This window comes from Coccinella septempunctata, chromosome 3, assembly GCF_907165205.1.
Source record: "Coccinella septempunctata chromosome 3, icCocSept1.1, whole genome shotgun sequence".
Lineage (NCBI taxonomy): Eukaryota > Metazoa > Arthropoda > Insecta > Coleoptera > Coccinellidae > Coccinella > Coccinella septempunctata.
This window is the reverse complement of record NC_058191.1, coordinates 43,884,226-43,906,836: the sequence shown is the minus strand read 5'-3', so window position 1 is coordinate 43,906,836 and position 22,611 is coordinate 43,884,226. Positions and strand designations below refer to the sequence as shown.

General features: G+C 36.5%; 1 protein-coding gene across 6 annotated transcripts in view; it reads right to left on the bottom strand.

Annotated features, from left to right (window-relative positions):
• Positions 1-37: 37 nt before the first annotated feature.
• LOC123309379 (teneurin-a) overlaps positions 38-22,611 on the bottom strand; it is a 126,152-nt gene continuing 103,578 nt past the window's right edge. For 4 of the 6 annotated variants that reach the window (XM_044892468.1, XM_044892470.1, XM_044892472.1 and 1 more), the window contains 21 exons: positions 20,972-21,814; positions 18,765-19,169; positions 18,520-18,705; positions 18,079-18,225; positions 17,720-17,927; positions 16,117-16,143; positions 12,128-12,247; positions 9,960-10,127; positions 9,269-9,608; positions 8,607-9,118; positions 7,700-7,841; positions 7,394-7,645; positions 6,311-7,237; positions 6,057-6,249; positions 5,550-5,988; positions 4,627-5,484; positions 4,110-4,277; positions 3,377-3,577; positions 2,986-3,316; positions 2,739-2,916; positions 38-2,650 (listed from right to left, as the gene is read on the bottom strand). In XM_044892468.1, the coding sequence (XP_044748403.1) occupies positions 1,650-2,650; positions 2,739-2,916; positions 2,986-3,316; positions 3,377-3,577; positions 4,110-4,277; positions 4,627-5,484; positions 5,550-5,988; positions 6,057-6,249; positions 6,311-7,237; positions 7,394-7,645; positions 7,700-7,841; positions 8,607-9,118; positions 9,269-9,608; positions 9,960-10,127; positions 12,128-12,247; positions 16,117-16,143; positions 17,720-17,927; positions 18,079-18,225; positions 18,520-18,705; positions 18,765-19,169; positions 20,972-21,814 (7,646 nt within the window). In that variant the 3' untranslated portion in view covers positions 38-1,649. The remainder of the gene's footprint in view (positions 2,651-2,738; positions 2,917-2,985; positions 3,317-3,376; positions 3,578-4,109; positions 4,278-4,626; positions 5,485-5,549; positions 5,989-6,056; positions 6,250-6,310; positions 7,238-7,393; positions 7,646-7,699; positions 7,842-8,606; positions 9,119-9,268; positions 9,609-9,959; positions 10,128-12,127; positions 12,248-16,116; positions 16,144-17,719; positions 17,928-18,078; positions 18,226-18,519; positions 18,706-18,764; positions 19,170-20,971; positions 21,815-22,611) is intronic. The other 2 variants (XM_044892469.1, XM_044892474.1) reach the window with 1 other exon arrangement.

Sequence of the window (22,611 nt, the reverse complement as noted above, 5' to 3'; positions counted from 1 at the left end):
ACGTATTGGAGAAGTTGAAAATTATATAAATCGTTAATTAAAAAACAATGTGTTTATTAAAACATTTATAATATTTATAAGAAAAAATAAAATAGTAATATCGGCTTTCATGAAAATAATTTGGTCAAATAAAAAGAGTTGTGAAATAATATAAATGTCGATAACATATTTCTTATAGATACCAGCAAGATATACATTTCCATGGATAACACAGATAATAACATTAAATTATTACAGTTTGGGGGTTTTTCTCGAAAACATTACTCATTTCAGGGTGAAAATTGATAAGATCTCTTATGATATTTTTTAATTTAATTTTTTTCATGGGTAGTTTAGGCATGAACTCGGTTTTGCAATTCTTCAATGAGTAATGTTTAAAACTGACACATTCGATTTTTTCATACCAAGTGATGACGTTCAACAGTAGGTAGTTACTATGTAGCACACTGAAAATATCGAGACATTTGTAGCAGGCGAAGTAAAAATATATATATAGATACCTGATTTATTTGTAACAAAATAAGAATTTCAGTGTCTTTTTATCGTGAATCGCAAGGTACATAGCATAAAAATTTGCTTCACTATCAAACATGCCTCAGTCACAATAATGATATTTTCAAGAAAAGCAACACAACATATACAGTAATAATAATTCAATTTCTCGCCTATCTAGATAAATTCGATCTTTTTAATTTTCAAAATCATTAAAAAGGTAATAATAACTGGACTATATTTACAGTAATCTTATTCTCATTCAGAGATTTCAAATGACCTACTCTAAATAATAGAGCAAGTTTAAGGTAATGCCAACCTTTTCAGTTCCGTTTATATTCGAAATGTGAAAATTTTCGATCTTTTCTGTTGAATATCGGATAACTTCGGAAAAGGCGGGACAATTTCATCAACCTCAATTAATTTGTGCATTGTGAAATAAAAAAGTTTTTGGAGTATGAATAAGTAACATATGAATGGTGAAAAAAATTACCATTTCACTTTTTAGGAACCACAATATTCGAAATATTCAAAAGACAAAAGTTTTTGGTATCTACAACATTACATAAAAGGTACAGATTTTCTATGAAAATGTCGTTGAATAAAAAAAATTCAGTTATTCAAAATACGAAATATAAGTTTTCCATAAGGGAATTTGCAATGTTTATAAATTACACATTTCGTTACATTATACTTTCATTCTCGATTTCGTTGTAATGAGAGAGAGAGAGAGAGATGTTGATATGGAATTATATACTTACTTACTTACATATTCTCTTCATAAAGTACTCCTTTCCGAAATTATCCAGATTGTTCCTGATAGAAGAAAGATTTATATCGATGAAAATATTTACAAGAAGCTAGGCACGCATCGTCACCTCGATATAATCAGTCATTATTAAAAGTATATATAAAAAATGGTGTTTTCAAGGCAACGATAAGTGATATAGCTTTCAAATCACATACATATATAGGTAACATATTGGTAAATAAATAATTATACATTTTTGGCATCTTTGAAATACATACACAAATAGACTTTGGTATTTTTGGTAAAAAAGGTCTCGTCAATGGTGGCGAGTTATTTTTTTCTTGGTACATCATCACACATAGTTAATTGAATATATCTTCGGTTGAAGTCTATACCAGAAGGAGCACTAGCATTCTCCCCCCCTCCAAGAGAACCACCATTTATCATGACATAACTTTTTCTTCGTCTCCCGCTTTTTCCTACGTTTCTTCGAAGAGTCACCCTGTTTTTTCGTAAATCTGATATTGTAGGGATCCTCTGCCAATTCTGGATAAAGTTGTACATCGTGTATGTAATTTCCTTCATAATTAGTAAGGTAACCAATCTTCATTATTTCCTCGATTTCATTGGCTGTCCATTCCACAGATCCTGTGAATCCAGCTTTCAGTAATTCTTTCTCTCTGTGCCACGCTTTTCTTATGGCGGACAGTTTAGCGTGATGCAATAGCCGCTGTTTCTCCTTTTCTATCGTTGTGCCGTATCGTAAATTGACAACGGCGTTTGCACCGTGTATTTTAACATCAAAGTAGTTGTTACCACTGCCGTTCTCTTTGGAACTTTCGTGGAATGTTGTGTTTACCTGACCCTGCAGTCTTTTTAGCTGTCCCTTGTCGTCGCTCGCCTTCCAAATTTCTTCCTTCACAAAATAAAAGGCATCCTGTTGAGCGTTATGAACAACGAAGGAAAATGGCAACAAGAAGGACCTGTTGAACACTGAAGTATAGACATCTCGATAGATGGCATTAGCCGCAGGTACACTAGATACTACAGCTTGATTGTCAGAGGTCCTCGATACCAAAATGCCTTTACCAAACGGCGGCTCAGATGCAGCACCAATCTTGGTAAGCTTCAGATCCATAACATCAGATTTTAGCGCCGACTTCGTTGGGGAAGCCTGTTCTTCAGCTGTATTCATTTTTCTGGTGTTCAAATGAGCCAAAAAGCCTGATTGGATATCTGTTGAAGTGAGTTGTATGGAACTGATCAATGATTCTTTGGATGGATTCCAAAATGTTGAGGGATTGGTTAGAAGTGGGGGCAGTTTCCCACCTGTAAGATCATCGGGGAAGAGCTGGGGAGCTAAGCTTTTCAGATCGTAGCCTAACTTGTTGAACCATTCCATGTGATCTGGAATTTTTTTTATATGAAATATTTGCCTGTCGACTCGACTATAATTCTACAAATATGTAAGAAAATAATAGAATAACTAACTCACTTGATGGTCTATTTCTATCGATTCCCATGTTTATAGGATCGTTTCCATTGAATCTATATAAATGTAGTAATGTTGGAGTAGAAACTCTCTCTAAAACATTCTCCCAAAGAGGAGACATCCACTGTCCGATCAGAGGATCGTAAACTTTTCCATTTGGCATATGGACCAACGATGTTACCTGAAAATTGTTCATTCGAAATAATAAATATAATTCAGTAGGATTTTCGAAAAATAATATGCTTCTTACCTGGTCTAAAAGGCCACCGCAAAAATCTATCGGCAGGTAAAGATATGGATTCGAGTCATATACGATATGACCGTATGGTGACCTCATTATTTCTCTTATTCCCTCACCATATTGGTTGAAGATCATCACTGGCGTACCGCATTGATCAGTTGCTACGTAATACTTATGACGATAGAATTGCGCGTAAATTAAATGGCCCCTGTCATCATAAACCAAAGACATCAACTTTCCATCTCTTGGGGAATAAATTTGATTAACTTCCCTTGGCCGTTCCGGGTTAAGGTAGAAGAACTGAGTAACATTTCCATAATTGTCTTTTCTGGCTGATAATCTGTGGAAATGTTAAGGATAAAATAATCTTGTGCAATAATGAAAATATGTAAAAATTTACCTATCCAAGTGATCATAAAAATATTTAACATCGAAACGTCCTCGCTTAGTGGCTCTTATCAATAATCCTTTAGAATTGTAGTGGAACTTTTCTTCTCGTGCATTTTGAATCACTAAACCTCTGTTATCATATTTATATTGTCCTTCACCAAACTTTATTATTCTATCTAATGAGTTGTATTCCATTGGTATTATATTGCCCCTATAGAAAATACCATGATTATTCTCAACAAACATAGGATTAATCTTCAAATTTAGCTATTCAACTATAATTAATTTATACCTGACAAAAATCTAAATTTCCCACGATTCACTGATTTCAAAGAAAAAATTCTAGGTGAAAAGATAATTTTCACTAGCATTCATCCAGAAATATGCAAAACTTTTAATTCAGATTTTACTTAATTTATATCTGTCGCATTATCTAATTTCTGATCTTTCATATCGACTCCTGCTGCAAGGAAATATGAAATCATTTCTTTCAAACCGATCATTTTTATTTGATTAAAGGCTTTGACGATGACACTACCCCGAAACATGTCAGCCTTCAAATAAAACATAGTTGTGTAGTGGGTTTGGACTTTTGGACCTTCATTTTATCTCCGTTATATCTGAAGAAACATTTTCCTACGTTTGAACAGTAATGAATATATTTTTGCCTATTAATGAATTGCATTACAATTTGTTTCTATGAAAGTTTGTTTTTTTGGGTTATGGATGTGTCATGATTTTACCTGTAAGTAAGAGATAGCATATTCCCATTGTCATCATATCTGAAGCCCCAAGGTTCTTGGGCTTCCACGCCAAGAAGTTGACCATCACAGTCCCACGTATAGTTTTTGACATTTGTATAGGAATTAACTCCTACATTTCTTGTGTATGTTCTTGTCTGAGAAATTCGGCTGAAAAAAGTAATATTTCATTTCAAGATCTTTCTTAAGATCTAGACAAATCATTTTATGGAGTATTATGAGTATTATTTAATCAAGTATAAAGGAAAAGAAAGCCTTATTTTGGTAAAACGAATAATGGTTCAAAGAGAATAAAGTTCTAGTTTGTAGAGCCTTGCCTACTGCAAAAAGTGTAGATAGAAACGTTGCAATCATACGTATTTTCATAAAGACAGTATTGCGTATAAATTATTATATTTTATCAAAGCAGCTGATGTTGTCGATAAGCGTCAACATCGTCAACATGTTATATACCTAGATATACACGTATATTGTCTGTTAATTCTGTAAATTTTCTTACCCATGCATGTCATGACTGAATTCCATTCTGAAAACTTCCATACCATGGAATGTCAAAGAAACTTGCGTCTCCAAAAATCTTGAATTGATATGTCGAGAGAATGTAGCCTTTTTGTCAAACACTAATGTTTCGTTAGGTTTCGATTTATTAACTGTGAATGGTCCTACATTCTGTAAACCCCCAGTTTTTGAGTTATAGGCCAAAATGTGGGGAGGAAGATTCTGTCCACCAATTCTTCCTTGAACAGATACAAGTCTGAAATTATTGTCGTAGTCGTATGTGAACTTGGCGTTGCTCAGAGCCGTTTTGGCACTAAAGTCGATTCTCTCTTCCATCAACAATCCTCTGACATATTGGAAGTCCCAGCGGTATTCCAGGTCGTTTTCAATATGCGACACTTGGCTCGGTAATCCAGTGATCTCGGAATAGTGATAAACAACTTTGCCATCACCATAGATAACCTCCTTCAGTTTTCCGTCATTGTGATATCTGTAGACAACTCGCGCACCATCACCTGGGAAGACTGTTTGAAGGATTTGACCCGAATGGGTAAAGTGCTGAAGGTAAAATCGACTGCTGTCTGGAGGAGTATAGGTCGCCCTGAGGAACCCTATGGAGGGTTGAAGACTGAAGGAATGTCTAGTACCACTGGGCAGGACCACGTGTCTCAAACGACCATCTTCGTCATAGGATAGGGAGAAGCTCCTTTGGCTTGCTAAGGTTATTTTGGATAGAAGGTTCCAACTGTTATAGGTGAAGGTTTGGGTACCATCTAAAGAGCTTGTGATTTCTGAGAGAAGACCATGACGGTCATAGCTGTATTTTAGTTCCGATATGCCCCATTTCCATGAATCAATTCTGAAATAGTCAAAATTAACGTAATAACTTTACCTATATGTATAGGTAATTTTATTGGTACTTACCTATTGAAATGATCGTAAGAAATATTCACACTGTCTGCACCATTGTGAGGTCTATACGATAAAGGAAGACCTGATGGATCGTAACTTATTGTCAAAATGGGCATTTTATCATGATCATAAAACGTTTCCTTGCTTGTAAATTGATCGAATTCGATTCCTAATACTTTCGAGTTATTAACAAATATCTCTTTGCAAAGAGTCTGTTGTGGATTCCTTACGTCTCCTACAAGGCTGAATTTCAACAACATATTATTAGTTATGTCTTCCCCCGATGAAACACTCTGTTGAGACCAAACCGGTAGCATTTCCGCTTCTACCGGTAAAGAAGCTTCAAGTAAAGGATGTTTTGCCAAGGCAGATACTTGCACTTGACTTCCCCAAGAAGACATCGCATACAGACTTGAATTTATGAATTTCTGTGCAGTTATAATCGACTCTCCTACAAAAAAAAAAACGTAGAAATTTCAAATGAGGTTTCAATGATGGCATATATAATTAAATTTTTACCATTTTGTAGAATAACACCCTTGTTGGCTTCATCAATTATAGTTAATTTGGAATGAGGTTTGCTTATTCTTACTTCGAATCCTTCTTTATTGTCTGATATTTCGGATGATAATTCTAAAGTTTCACCAGATGGCAAGATAACATTCGTAACTCTACCCATCCAGTCATAATGATAGATGAAAGTTTCACCGCCCTTAAAATTGAATGAAAGTATTCTTGGTACTGTTCATTGAACAAATTTCTAGTTAACTCACCCCAGATCTACTGGTCAGTAGTCCAGAATTCATGTCGTAGTCTAATTCTATTTCAGAGCGTCCCCTTTCAGACAGTTTAACAAGATACCCCACTCCAGAGATCTTCAATTCAGATTTGTGATCTTGAGTGTTTTCAATTGATGAAACCATATTGCTGTAATCCCTTAGGAATTGTATTTTGTTTCCTGAACTGTCCGTCACTGTCGATAACTTTCCAAAACTGGTATTTTTTGAATACAAAAATGAATACCTAGTTTTATCAGAAGCCAGATCTTTGGTGGCAACATGCTGTCCGTACCGATTGAAAACATAAATTTCGCCAGAAGGCGGAAAGGGTATCCTGAATTCCCCATTTTCATCGTGTTGGGGTAAATAATGTTGAAGAGCAAGAATATGAAGAGAACCTTGATCGGCAACGTTCAAGACACCATCTGGGGAAACAGTTAAGGCCGAGATGGCTTGGAATTTCGCATTAGAGGACAAGAGAGTTTCTGCATTACTGGTCAACTCGTCGACCGATGAACATAGACAAGGAAGAACAGGATCATGCGTTGATCTGCTAGGACTCACCGTTGTTAAGTTGGAAGCACATTCGCAGTTATTTCTTTCTTTGTCTTGAACCTTGCCGGCAAAATGCGTCAATTTACCTGCAGAATCAATGACCCTGATATAGTTTACTTTGTGAGTATCTGCTTCAGCAATATACAATTCACCAAGAGGAGAAAACGCCAACGCTAACACTGTTCCTAAAATGTTTTCGTTATTTACGCGGGTTAGGTTGTCTTCTTTGTGGCAGTGTAGTGGCGTTCCAGCTACAACCTTCACTTTCATGTCGGCAGTTAATTTTAATACCAGACGATCGTCGAAAAAGTGCAACGATCCGTCCAAAGGACTGAGTGCCAGCCCAGTTGGCCATTGCAGCTGTGTCTGTAAGGAAAAATCGAAAATCAGGACAATTTACTGAATTTCTTGATGGAATTAAATTAATCAGAAATTTTTATCGGTAATTTGTTGATTATCCTGCCTCATCTGTGCTACTGCGGGATCTATGGTATCTTATTATAATTACGAACGTGTTTTTACCTGGCTAGCTGGTATGGCTCCTCTACAAGGAATAGGACTCCAGTGATTGTGATGATCATGATTTCCTATCAGGGTGTGAATTATACCATTCGGATCGACAGCTCGGATGTTCGTTCCATCGGCAATGTACATAGTTTTATCAGCCGCTATAGCTATCCCTTTCGGATGGGCTAACCTTGCATTTTTGGCTAATCCTCTATCTCCACACTGAGAATCATCCCCAGGTATACAACGTTCTCCATTTCCTACGACCTGAAAATTGCCATTACTCAAAAATGATTTTTTTTAAATTTTTATTGATTTTACCGGTTCGCTATTTATGCTTGGATCTTGTACTTGTTCTAAGGAGAGCACTCTTAAAATCTGATGTTTTTCTGGATCTGACACGTAGAGATGTCCATCAGCTGGAGATATTGTGAGGAAATATTGATATGCAACTTGTGTGGCACTAGAAGAAAAAAAAGTTTAAAAATCGAAATTTTCACTTATGGGGCAGACGGTTTTTGTCAGTGCACAACTCGAGACTCATAGATTTGAATCGAATTTACTGTATGAGTAGTTATTATACTTCAATATTAAATTCGAATATTCAGGAAGTGATAATTATTTCTGTTAATCATTCATGCATAGGACAACTGCTGAGGATGTTCGCCCGTTAGGTAGAAGGAAAATGTGGCACATAATCATCATAACCTTCGAGGCAATCTAGTAGTCGGAACAGACATTGTGAAATATGTTTATTGCCGCGTGTGCTGTAAAAACGATCTATAAAATAATTCTGTTAATTGCCTGCACGAACGACACACATAATAAATTTAAATGTTCCCCTTAATTGAAGAACTGAACGAACATTCCCCATGGGTGCTGTATTCCGCCTGCAATTGAAATCAGACATTTGAAACCTTCCTGTCGGATTAAATAGTAGTCTAAACTCTGTTTCTTATTCTTTACTCTCTCTCACTTCAATATAGTCAGTTGATAGTTACATTTTGCAACTATGACTCTTCCATGGTAGCCAAAGGCCCATGAAAACTAAACATGTTCTTGGTCTTCTGACCAAGAGAGCTTTCTAACTCTCTTGAGCTGAGTTTGTTATGAATTCTCATCTTGTCGTAAAAGCTCCGGTATGAAAAAATTATTGATGTCTGTCTTGATTTCAATGCGGGGTACCGAATGACTCGGATTAGTGCGTTAATTCATTATACTGACTCACCTCAACTGAAGCACGGTATAAACGTTTCCTTCAGGTGTTATTCTCCTGACATAGTTGAAGTCACCAACGTAAATACTGCCATCATGACCGCTGGTCAGAGAACCAGGAGTCAACAGTTTGCTATCTTTGGCGGGTCCATCGCAACGACCAGGACAATCTAGTGGTCTCTGAAGACCAGTGCCCATGACAACTTGAACCGTTCTTGGATATTGTTTAAAGTGCAAGGTTGTACCGTCGCCCTTCTGGAGGATTCCTTCGTGGAAGTTATAGTGATGATGAATGTCCAAGCTCCATCCACCTATGTCAGAAATGTCCACATCGAATCCTTTTAGAGATGCCGTCTGTGTCTCCCACACCAAATCTGGACAAGTTGAGTGTTCGTAACCCACCGATACCTTCGCTAAGACTATTCCGTATACTTTTTGTTTATACACATTCCTTTTGTTCCAGGCGAAGGTATGGATAAGATTTGGATCAGCTTCGTATGTTTTAACGTGGAGGGAACCTTCCACCTGCAAATAGAATCCTTCTTTATTATACATGATCTATAAGTATACGTACCAAAGATGAATTATTATTATTATTGGTTGAAATATTTCTCCTCAAACCAACATAGGTAACTATAAATTACACATATGAGACGATAATCAATATTGTCTTACCTCTACTCTGACATGAACGTGAGTTAAAGTTTCTGGTATGGAAGACCCAGTCAACTTCATATATATCGAGCTCAAATAACCACTAGCCTGTGAAGATTGGTACATCAGGTGCAAATCCGATCCTGGAATAGGGATAGATTCTTGTACGATTTGAGTTTCAGCGAAGATTACAGAACGTCCTGGTACGCCGCCCACAACTTCTGGCATCCAAGTGCTCGTTATTATGGGAGAAAGAACGAAAGGATCGTGGTCTTGGCATGTTTCGATAACTTCTCCGTTTGGTCCGAATAGTGAGCGGGATACACCAGGGAAATTGATGGCTGGATTTCTTGCCAAGAAACTGGAATAATACCCAGTTGATGAGTTAAATTATATTGAAGATTATTTCTTCAATTCGTGATTCTTGACTAAATAAAATATAATATTTCATATTTTGAAAACCTTTCAATTTGGTTTGTGAAGTTACTCTTTACTTATGTCAATTTCAACTGAGATTCAACTATTTTGTTATGTGTTCCACAATTTCTTATCCTTTAAATATATAGTTGAATTTTTAGCTAGCAGAATAAATGACAATGAAACAGGATTTTTTCCGATTCAAGCTTCTGGAACAATATGGGACATGACGTACATATTACGAAGTAATAATACAAAGCATTGCGGTTGAAGAACATTTGATCGAGTTTCTCACCTTGTATGTAAATTAGATATGTCTGAATCGTCGTTGAGCTGCATATGCACTGGGGCAAGGATTACTATCTGATTCCATGGCACGAATACTGTCCTAGTGAGGGGTTTGAAAGGAGATCTTTGGAATTGTAGAGTTACTGCACCTCCTCCATTTACCAATACGTCGAACCTAGATAGAAAGTAGTCGAATTTTATTTATTTACTGGGTTTTTGTTTATCTTTTTTAAACTCATTGATATTTGCTCACATTCATCAAGAACAGTTATTGATAGATACATACAAATAGATAGTATAGTCTTGTAAAAATGGATTATGTATTTGTCTTTTCAAGCGAGCCTTCTACTCATCTGTAAATGATAATGCAGCATGAAATCTTCGAAGGAAAATGCAAATTATAAATATAATTATAAATAAATTTATATGTATCGCATTTCACGAGGATGTTGTAAGTTTTGTAAATAATTGCTGATATGTATCATCCACATGGAATAATAATGAAGTTTTCACTTAAATTATCATTGAATATAAATGAAGGAAAAATTTGAAATCCATTCTGATCTTGAATCAATAATATTGCGAAACATTCGATTTTTGTAATGAATCTACAAATTCATTCAGGTCCCGATGTTCGGAATTGTCATCGCGAAGCTAACGACGTCGTTTAAAACGCAATGGGGGTGAGATATGGCTCAACCAATTAAATAATCCCCTCTCTTAATTAGATCAAGAGCTCTCGTAGAGATGAGTTTCGGCTAAAACTCTTATTGTATTCTTCCATTTCAATTCTAATCAACAGACTTCAACAGGACTGTATTGGCCCTTATTCACAGGAATTATCGATTAAAATAACAGATCACATGAAAATAAATCTACATAAAATTTCCAACCGGTGAATAATATTTCATATTAGGGAGGGTTTGTAGTAAGTACCTGAATGGAATCTGAATAGTTGAAATCTCTCAAAATCATATTACAATATGAGTGTTGATCAATATAACATCAAAAAATGCAGGCAAATATTCAGGGTATATAAATTAAATTTTCATTTATTATCAAGCGATGTTAATACATAACGTTCAACCAGAATTAAATAGTAAACTTCATGTAATTTTGTATTATCGCAGAACTCAGTTGACTATTGTCTTACGCTTCCGAACATAAGTATTAAACATACGAAAATCTTCTATGAAGTATCAAAGTATCATAATAATTAATCAAATGATTTTTGTAATCTGCGCTATAAATGTTTGAACTTTTTTACACATTTTCATACTTTGCATCATTTTTTTTTTGAGCAAATTACTGAAGTTATATAGAACTTGAACGATGAATATCGAATCAAGTACGCTCCAAGTTGAAGAATATCCTGTTGTATATCAAGTCTTTCAGTTGGATATCGAATAAACTTCGGTGCGCCTGTAGAGGCAACTATTCCCAACGTAATCGCATAATTTATCATGAACCTGGAAGTCTGCGAATGCTTATTTTTGCGAAAGTCTATCCGGTTCAGAGTTCAGAACAGAAACAATGTGTAATTGAGCGGGAAATCCTAGACCATCTCCGTCTGAGGATGAATTTCAGAGAATATATAACTATCGCAAGTTATACCGACCCCCGCAGGCGTTCGTTCCTTTCTAAACAAGCGCCTGGTTTCTATTTGTGTTTTTAACTTCAAGAATACCAGGCCCTAGGAGAGCAGGAGCTTTAATCTGCTGAAATTCCAGGAATATGGAGCGAGCGTTCCGCGGGCCTAATTGCTAATTAGTTCTTACTTGCCGAGCTGTACAGGCGGAGAGAAAAGACGGTTCTGGTACTTTTTCGGCGAAAGACGTACATGCATTTCTTGTTTTCGCTTGGGATATCTGAATGTAAATGGTGGTGGCATCGGAGAGCTTTTTTCTCAAAGTTTTGCTTTTATTGGTAATCTATTTATTTGAAATGAAGATGGGAGGATTTGGAAGAATATAAAACAGATCTTCTTATACCTATGAAATTCACCGCTTGATCTACTGCAGATAATTTAATTGAAATGCGGTTAATCCTAGTGTATCCTATGAGTATCTCACGATGAAAAATCGAAGGTTGCAAAGTTAGCTCCGTTCGAATAAACCATCGGGATCTAGGCGTTTATTTGGGAAAATAACCCAATAATAAAAATTGATCACTTACCATCCACCTTGACGTGTAAGCGTGAATCCCAATCTGGATTCCCTGTCGACAGAGACCCTAATACCGACTATTCCAAGTCCTTGAGGTGTGACCACTTGACCTCTCATTACTGCTACACGGCTGTCGATAAACTTCAATTAGTGAGGGCTCTAAATGCTGTTTCGCTACTAGATGGAAAAGGAAGATGTTGATTTAGGGATGAGTTTTCTTACGAACGAAGAATTGAACGAATTGCTTTCAACTTGAACTCATTAATTGAATCGACCATTCTAATATGAGTTGAAAGCAGGAAAAGTGTTCCATACGTTCCCGTCATTAGGAGATTTTAAAAACGTTTTTGAATTTTTGTATTTACCTTATCGATTATATTATCCTCATTACCTCATGAGTAGTTAATTTTTATATATCACAAACGAGAAAGTAATTGTGGCCACAAGAAATCTCATCCCAAAAAACAACTGCTGCCTTAAGTTCGAAACTTTGAAGGATCGTTGAAATCCATAAGATCAAAACATCAAATCATAGGCAACATCTTTGTAGCTTGATGAATAAAATGAAGGTAATCACCTCAAAAAGCATCTTGAAATTAAAAATATAAGGACAAAATAATCGTCATCCTATCGATTTGCTTTCAATGCACAATTCGATAGTTTAACGAACATGCACCTTCGGACGGATTGATCAATAAGCTGTATATAAAGCTGAGTCTGGGATTGCAATAATGAAACTGTAAAATCTCTATTGAAAATCAATAGAATTTGTGTGAATAATAATTGTAGATATTAAAATTTTGTTTGAGAATTATATTGTGGAAATTAAGCTAATAATATGATTCAAAACCAAATACATACATATACAGAAGTATATGCCACGAGGTTAAATTAAGGTTATGGATAAATATTTGTCGAAATAGTCTACAATTTCAATGTATAAACAACGAATGCATAAAATTTCAATTCATCCTGAATTTTCAATTTTACAAATCCTTTGTTAGCAAATTTTTTGTCGACATATTTCCCTGAACTCTGGAATACGATTATAACTTTAGTTTGTCCTATTTATATGAAACATAAACTTCCGAGTGCCATCAGGACTTTCTGAATTCAATTAAGTTTCATTATTGCAGCTTAGATGTCCATTATGTAGTGCAGGCAGTCCCATTATCTACTTTATGACCACAAGTAAAATAATTCGGTTCACAATTTGTGAAAATATTGCTGGACTGACCGAAGTTAATGGGCGCCAGTGGTTGAAATAGCTCGTCGAAATTGGCAAATGAACATTAAAGATTTACAAAAATATAACATTGAAATATTTGGGATCAATTATTGTGAATAATGGATCATTATGTGTAATCAAAGTTTATCTTCTAGATATGTACTTTGGAAAACAAGGTGGAAATTTTTTTCGAATTTTTATGAATATTTTCTACTCATCTCTTTGTAAGGCAATTGAAGCCTTTACCATGGATAGTACCTAAACTACTTCAAAGCTATTTTTTTTTCCGGAAATCAAATGTTACAGTCAGTATATAGGTATTCTTCGGTTCGGAAAAATGTGAATATATTTCGAGTTGCGTCCTAGGGGCTCTTCGAGATAGTATTATAGTTTACCAATAATTATGCTAACATTTTGGATCATTCGAATAAAAAAAAAGATAGGTAGCTGTTGACAAAAAAAAATGCAAAGAAATTGTGACAGTTGATGAATATTATATTTTTTCGGAAATTTCTCTACATCTAGAGCATTCTAATGTATTTTCGACACACTGTACATTTCTCCCAGAATATATATTCACTACTGTACTTACCGCATAATTTATTGCGATGATCACAAATTACAAAAAACTGAAAATGAATGTTGGAAGGTTCTAAGACAGTCAATAAATCTAAGACACATAATATTCACATAGTATAAATCTGAAAGAGAAAAATAATTTATCGATAAGGAAAATACTTAAGCAAAAATTTAGTTTATCGTCAACAATGATGAAGATTCAACTGAGCTATTTAAACGACTCAGCGCCCTGAACTTCAGCACCATGATTTTCTGCTGATGTGCCAAGAATAAAAATAAAAAGTAGCTGTTCAAAATGCAACAATGCAGAAAAAAAGGGCACTTGTTCTTATGTTTAAAAGTAGAAAATTTCGAGAGTGGGTCGTAGAGGAGATGTAGAGGAAACTGGTAAACAAAGGTATTTGGGGGTGGCTGACAATGACACGTAGACAAGGGAAGGAAGTTCGGCCGAGCCGTCATTTGTTCACGCACGTTGTAAAGTTGTTTTGTTGTCTTAAAACTGCCATAACATAGTTGTGAGAGCGGAGACGGGTGCAATGTTGTTTCTTTGTATTTAGCGATCCAGTGGTCGGTAACATTGCATTAGGTTAGTCCTGGAAAGTCATGATCAAAAAATTCGCTTCATATCTATAAATCTCTTTCAATTCATATTAATTCAAAATAATGAATCCCTTAAAAACATTCATCTATAAATCTAGACGGTTTCTTTCTAATTCGGAAAGCACAGTTTGATAAAATGAAAAATAGAAATCTACGTTATGAGAAGAATCAAGTCATATCTTCTTGACAAATAATTTCTATGTAGATTAGATACTATAATTTTTTAGCCATCAATATTCTAGAATTCTAAGGAGAACTAAATTTCAGTGTTATTTATCATTAATGTCACGAAAAGATATTAGTACAAAAAATTGATACGTAATGTCCTGGGACTAGTCGAATGCAATGTGATGTCAACAATTCTCAAATGTGAGATCTCCTTTTTCTTTCCTAAATATAACACAATTACCTGTGCATTTATCATTCGTTACCCACAACCTCTTACTACAGGGCGAGTTTACATTAGTTTTGTTAGTTCCAGAAACTCCGTGTAGCTAAAAAGAAAGAAAGCAAAGGAACGAACTGTTTTTTTTCAATAAAAACTCTTATGTAACGATATTTATCGTTAGATAAACATCAAGCATTGAAAAGTTGCCGAATTCCTGGCGACGTAACCGATGGACAGAACTTGTATCTTTCAGGACTATTCCCGGACCGTGAATAAATGTACTTAAATACGGTATTTGAATTTTCTGAAATTCACTCGAGATATTTCATAGGAGGTCAAGTGATTACTCAGCATATTTTCTGCGACTGCCCTGTGGTAGTGTGTGTGTGTGTGGCTCAACCTGCATGACTCTAAAATAGACAACCTCATGAAGTATTCGTTCTCCTTCGTAGTTCCTTTCATCAAAAGTTCGTGACTGGAGGATGAAATTAAGCTCACAAAGCTTGTTTTTGGTCAATAGACCTTACCAGTTGAAATGGTAGTTATATCAAATATCTTTCGCTTCGAATAATTCAATGAAATTCACAATTTGTGATTGAGAAACAATATTCTGATTATCATTGAATTTTGTTAGCTATTCAATATCAGACGTTAAGAAATCTATAGAGAAAACACATTTGGGAGTTGTGATCGACCAACCAGTATTAGTATCAGGCGATACAGTATCCACTTGTTTAGACCAAAGTAATGATGAGTGGATGAATGAAAACAAGGACAGGTAGCCAATACAAAAGAGTTTTGAATGTATAGCGAAACAAAATAATTTCGAGCATCTTAATGCAACCAATTAATAAAATTTGGTCGCGCATGTGCTCATTCCATGAAAAACAATCAAAGCGGTCTAATTTCAGATGATTATATCCCATTTTATTGAAAGACTAGTTATCTTCTTTGGATGAGGCGATGAATAGAAGGTAATTCTTATGTTTTTGATGGAAGAGCTCACGTGATAAGTAAATGAGAAACAAAGCAGGACTAGATGAACAGAGAACATTAATAATAATTAATGAACGAGAAAGTATATACAGCATTTCTGATAAACATGTAAAGGACGGGAACATTCAAATAGGAACAGGCTTTACAGGCAGCACACGGATAGACGTACAGTTAGACAAGAACAAGAAGGGAGGATGCTGCCACTTACCGCGGTGTAAAGGAATTCCAGAACTCGCTACAAGTGTTTGGTTGCAGCAGCAGCGACATAGGGGACACAGAAGACAGGACAATTACTAATCACTCAATACTGAGCATGCGCGCGTCACCCATCTGTCATAAGAGACTGATCCGCGCGCATGTCAATTCGCAGACTCATAGAATTTTCACATTCTATGAATTCAGCGATCTTTATGTCATTCATCCGGTTCTCATCCACTCTATCACTTACACACTTGGTTCGACGGCACAGTTTAACAGAATACACACAATCAAAAACAGATTTTAGCTACAGACAATGACAGACACAAGTTAGCGGTATCTACTAGCAAAATAAAAAAAAAAAAACGTATGAAACAATACAAAATGCTATAGCTTATTACTAAGTCGAATCGGGTAAAATCTGAAAAATACCATGAAGGAAGATCCTATCCAGAAATTCGAAAGATTATTCATTGATTGGTTTAGTGGATAGCATCTTTTATAAGGAAACAACATTGTTGCTCAACTTGTGTCCACCACCATCTTGAAAATACATACCTAATGAGCTAAAGGTAGATTATAGGAGCTCGTTCAAAACAATATCATTCGTTAATGGTGAATCATTTTAATAATAAATCCAAAAACATAATTGGTTTTTCTCGTCGATAGATAGATCTCTCAGTTTAGATGGATCCATTTTAAGATCGACAGACTCAGGCTTGGAGGCGGGTTGACGCACACAGAGGGGATCTTTGGGTTCAGATACAAGACAAGACACAATCCGGGTACTGAACCTGGAGGTCACCAAGTCTACCCGGGGGATAGGGTTGTGGGGTAATTTATGGGGTTGTAAGGGGCCCCCATATGGGGGATGTGCGGTGCCCGAGCAAAGCAACCAGCGATCGGGGCCATCCTTGATCACGTGCAGACGCTGATCCTGTGTGGTCGCTTTTTTCTGCGTGATATCGAGACTTTCGTCTACTCGAAGAAGCACTAATAATAATTCAGACGTTGTACAATCGGGAATGCGACATTTTTCCAAATATTGAATTATAACTTCAGTACGGAGCTAATATTTTATTCAAAATTATCACTTTTTGGTTTTTGAAAAAGATCTCCTTGAAAAATTCGTGCCTGGTATGAGAGAAGAAAAAATAGACAAAAAATCACGTTCGGTATAATACATATCACACTTTAATTCAATAATTTTCATTTCTAACGTTTACTCGAAAGGCAAAGAAACTATTGAATTGGAAAATATTATGGTAAAATGGAGAGATTAGGATTTAATGAAGAAAATATCAGATACATGAGCTTTCTTTCTGAAATAGTATTACTTAAACATAAACAGAGAAATAGGATTTTTTCCGAAGCAATTTATTTCGGTTGGCTCCGAGCGAAAATCAAATATTGGATGTTTGCTTTTAGTTGATTAAGCCAGGTAAGCTGTGGATACTTGATACCATCCGCAAAAACCGAAGTGGAGCGATCCCTTGGGGGCAAAAATATATATCGATGGACAATTCTTAATTGAAGAATTACACATTTCGATTGTACATCATCGTAATCCAACCACTATCGATAAAATGAAGCAAACGGTAAAGTCCACATACCTTTCTGTGTACTCGTCCATGTGAGCGTACGACTGAACAGAATTTTCTTCAATGAGGAATTTTACTCTTTGGTAAAAAGAAGCTGTGACTGAGGGTGGTTGTTTCCTGAGTAGAACTTCCACTGGATCGTTGTTGGATAGACACATGATGTGGTCAGCACAGCTTTCGTGTGAGCAACACTCGCTATCCGAACAGTCCGTCATGCCATCTGGAGCAAAAATATCCAATATTTCATATTTTTTGAAAATATTATAATTTTGGAATGATCTATCCGCATACAATCGTCTATTGTATTTGACTTATGTCCTTGCATGAAGATCACTCGAGTATGAATTTTCTAATTGGTTCCTGAAACTTACCATGATCATTGTCAATATCATCATTGCAGCTCATCTCCAAGGCGATGCTGCAATCTGAGCCGGCCCAACCCTGTATGCAGACGCATTTGTACATTCCGTCCTCCAGAGTGCACTGACCGTGGCCGGAACATCCGTTTTCACAACCCGCTGCAACATTTTTGTATTAGTTGGTACAGGGGCTGGAGTGGCAATGTCGGATAATTGAGTAATTTCATCACGACTCCATTTGCTTGATGACACCAAAGACAGATCAGCTTAAGGCTTTTCCTCTACATAATCGAGGTATAAAGGTTTTTCGACAGAAAATTTGTTTAAAGAGATGAAAATATAGTAGGTACCTATATTTTGGAACACCGAATAGATTGGAATTACTGAACAATAATAGAAATAAAAAAGAATAATGCAGCAACTACGAAGTTGCAAAAAATCGAATAAACTCACGAAGTGTGCAGTGTCGTCCATTCCATCCTTGGGAGCAAACGCAAGTACCATTCCTGCATCCACCATGTTCTTGACATCTCGGATCGCATGGCAACTGATCGCATCTTGTTCCTGTCCAACCAGCCTCACATCGACACTTTCCTGAATCGCACCTGCCGTGAGGCCCGCAATCCAGATTGCAAAGTGCTATATCATGAAAATACATATTTTAACTCCAATTTCTGGACATCCATTTGATCACTCACCTTGAGAACAATCTGGTCCTGTCCAATGGCGGTTGCATATACATTTGGCACTCTCCAAGTCGTACACGCCATGTTCTGAGCAAGTAGGCAAACATTTGTGCACTTGTTCATCTATGACGTCACACCGAGGGCCTTTCCAGCCAGCTTTGCAATAGCACTGTCCATGAACACAAGCGCCATGTTCTGAGCATGTGGGATCTTCGCAGTCTGGTTCATCGCAAGCTTCTCCTTTCCATCCAGGTCTGCAATGACAAGATCCTTTTACGCATTGACCGTGTCCCGTACAATCGGCAATCCTGCAGTCTGTCTCTGGAATGTCGCATTCTGGTCCTTTCCAGCCTTGTTCACAGTGACAGAGACCTCCACCGTATTGACCGTGGCCAGAACACAAAACTGGACATATACCTGGAATTGGGGAAGGAAAAAAATAATGAAGATAATATATCTCTAAATAATCAGCTACCAATTTCTTTGTGACTCCTCTAGCACAGTTCTCTAGTGCAGTTCTACATTTTATGCGATATTTAATAATCGAATAATTCGAAATTGAAATGTTGAATTCGTTATATTATGATATCTGTAAACAACCACAATAAAATTCCACTGCATTGTCTACTAATTATGATTGGATTTCACCCATTCTATCCATTAACACATAATGGTTATGTATGCCCTACATATGTGCATAATATTATATAATTTTAGTGATTATCGTTTTAGTAATTTTTCGGCATGAAATTTATCAAAGTGAAGAATAAGAGTAGCAACCCATCTTCTCGCGGCTTTCAATCTCTTCTAATCAGCGAATATACTATTGTGACCCCCTGGACTAGATAAACTGCCTCAGGTTCAAGGCGTCGTGGCTCGCTTTGTGGTCCGTCTCACCTGGTGGTATGCGATTACTCCGGTAGAGTGTCCCAGAGAAGGGCCCGGATATTTACCTTATCTCTCCCTGTTCCGCTTTCCGACCCGCGTCGTTCTGTTCCCAATTCCATTAAGAAAGTCTTGCTCCAGCCTACGGACTACAAACAGACTTCCCCATTAATAACTTGCCGCTTTCCAGCTATCGAACGCACTCTGGGGGTGTAATTGCTCCCGACATCAGGAATATAATATCTTTTGAAGACCGTATTCTGCTAATGGTTTGTATTCGAAGGAAACAAGTTTAAACTATCCATCAATTTTATCATTATTATCAGTTTTTTTTTTTTTTGGTATTCAAACTCTTATTGCGAAGACCACATACCTACTTTCGGGGTACCCATTTGAATAAGGACCTTGAATATTCATTGATCGGGTGAAAGAATGGAAAACACAATTTATGTAACATGATTAACAATTAGATTTGAATTATGTTTCGTTCATGTTGGATTAATTAGAAACCATTGTAATAGCACTACAGTACAGAAGATCTCCTATTCAACCCGGTCGAATAATATAATATGAAAGTGTATTATCCTCCGCAAGGTGCACTGGCCCGTATCTAAGGATAGCTGCGGCAGGTTGATATAAAGGGGACCGTCTTGCTTTCTGTTTGTTTGTATATCTCTCCTGAGCCAGATATGGAATGGAAATAGTGAGAAGATCGCCAACAAGATCAAATTTAATATGATGGGGTACCTTTGCCAAATTTCTCCTGGGACGTCTGAATAAGTCCGAATACGTGTTTTATGTAAGCTAGATATAGCGCTGCTTTCTCGCAGTCTCTTCCTAAAGGAATTCTTGAAAGACTTGGAGAACATATTTTATTTACCTACCCATGAAAATAACAAGCTCAAGGCGAATTTTTACACAATGTTTCTGCGTTCATGGAATTATTTCGTTATTGGCATTTGTGCAGTTATCAGAGAAAATAAAGCAAGTAGAAATCTTATTATACATTGCGTACTTTTTATTTTAATGCGACAAGGTATCAATTCAATGTTTAAATACCTATTATAAGTATTACAAGTTCGAAGGTACCTTTCTGAGTTTTGTTCATTCGTTCATTTCGATAGAAAATGAAAGTACGTGAATATCGGTCAAATTAGAAGTCTGCCCTCATTCTTTTGAAATTACGAACAGATCAATATTCCGAATTGGAAAAGTTTACCTAATTTCAAAGAAGCGCAAAGTTTATTTCTTTACATACTTTTCTCAATAATTTCAATAATGGTTCTTCATAAAAAGTGAGATTTATGCTTTAGAGGATTCATCTGTCTACTTACTCTTGGAACAGTCAATGCCTTGGAAACCATCGATGCAGTCACATTTTCCAAGGTAGCATGATCCTCGACCAGAGCAATCGTTAGGGCAAGTAGTACTAACACCTTCGGCCTCCGAAATGACCATCGACACTGTGTGCGCTTGTAATTCATCGTTATAAACCGATAAAAACCACCGTCCAGTATCTAAGTATTGTAATAAACTAATGTTGACCATATTAGTGTCCGAATGTTCAGTTTCCCGTTTAGATATCACATGCTCATCGATGTCTACACCTAAATCGATTGTGGGATGGGGAAGATCAGTCGATCCATTGTCGTCGAAGCTCCACTTGATACTATGAGGAACGTAGAAAGGACCCTTTGGGGGTTCCGAGTCGGCCAATATCTTTCTAGTCCCTTCGTACGAACTAGAAATGCTATCCAAAACATCAGTTTTTCGACTTTTCCGACTCTCGTAGGGCGCTTTGAAACTTGTTGTATCGTCCGTAGTCGCGTCTCTTTTACGTAAACGATGATCGATTCTTCCGCCCTTGATAAATTTAACGAAATCGTATTGCGTCACGCTCGGGGCTACATTTCTCCTCCCGTAAACAGCGAAATTGGCACCCCAGGGCAGTGTAAAGTTGAACCTGATGAAAGCTGGTTGTTTATTTCGGAATTCTGAGTTCCAGAATTGGTAGGGCGGTATCGTGGCCATGTGGAGGGTGTCCAGCTCTCTTTCCTCTAGAATTGGAAGCGGCGGCCATTGAGTCTGTGGCTGACTGTTGCGCTGTTGAGGTGGTTGCAGCGAATTATATTGCGTGGAGGCACTGAAATGTTCTGCTGTGCTCGTTGGTAGTGATTCTGGAAAAAAGAGATTGCGTTATTTTTTTTTTTTTTTGGTAGAGGGAAAATTATAAGGTTATAAATTTTTATTATGCGATCCAAATCAAAATTAGGTACAGATTTATGGTTGCTTTTCGAATTGATACCTTTTTTTGGGTGCCTATTTCACATGTTTCTGTCCATCCGATTGAACTCTGTATAAGATCAGTCACGTATCCGAATATTTTAATTCCGCTTCATTTGTCACTGCACTTTACTTTCGCAAATTCATAGTTATCATTCAAATCAGATCAATCATGACTGAAAATAATTAGGTATCTGGCGAAAATCTTGATCAATGCTTCCACGCCGAGTTTGAGCTTGTGGCAGGAACATATTCATGTGAGAAAAAAATTCTTCTCTGCTTGATTGAATTTGTTGCTTCGAAAAAACGATTGTGATTCTCAACATCTTAGATTTCTTAGCTATTCTCCAGAAATATTTATGTGAAACTAATCACACGAAGTATATCGAAAAGACTAATAAAACCATTGTTTGGTTGGAGAACCAGTCTACCCAATGAATTATCAGCGTCAAATATTTTAATTGCACATCACTAAATTCATTTAACTTTTAATTAAACGGGACAATCCACACAGACCCTCTATCTGGGGGCGATAAGGAGTATTTTCAACTTCTCGGCTGCTGTTTCAGCGGACCAGAGTCGGCGCGAAAAGGAATCAGCGTGAGTTTATCTTGGGAGTGAATATATGATGCTGTGATAATGACAGGATGAGATTTGGCAGTAGATGTAAGCTTGATTTGTCAGTAATGTG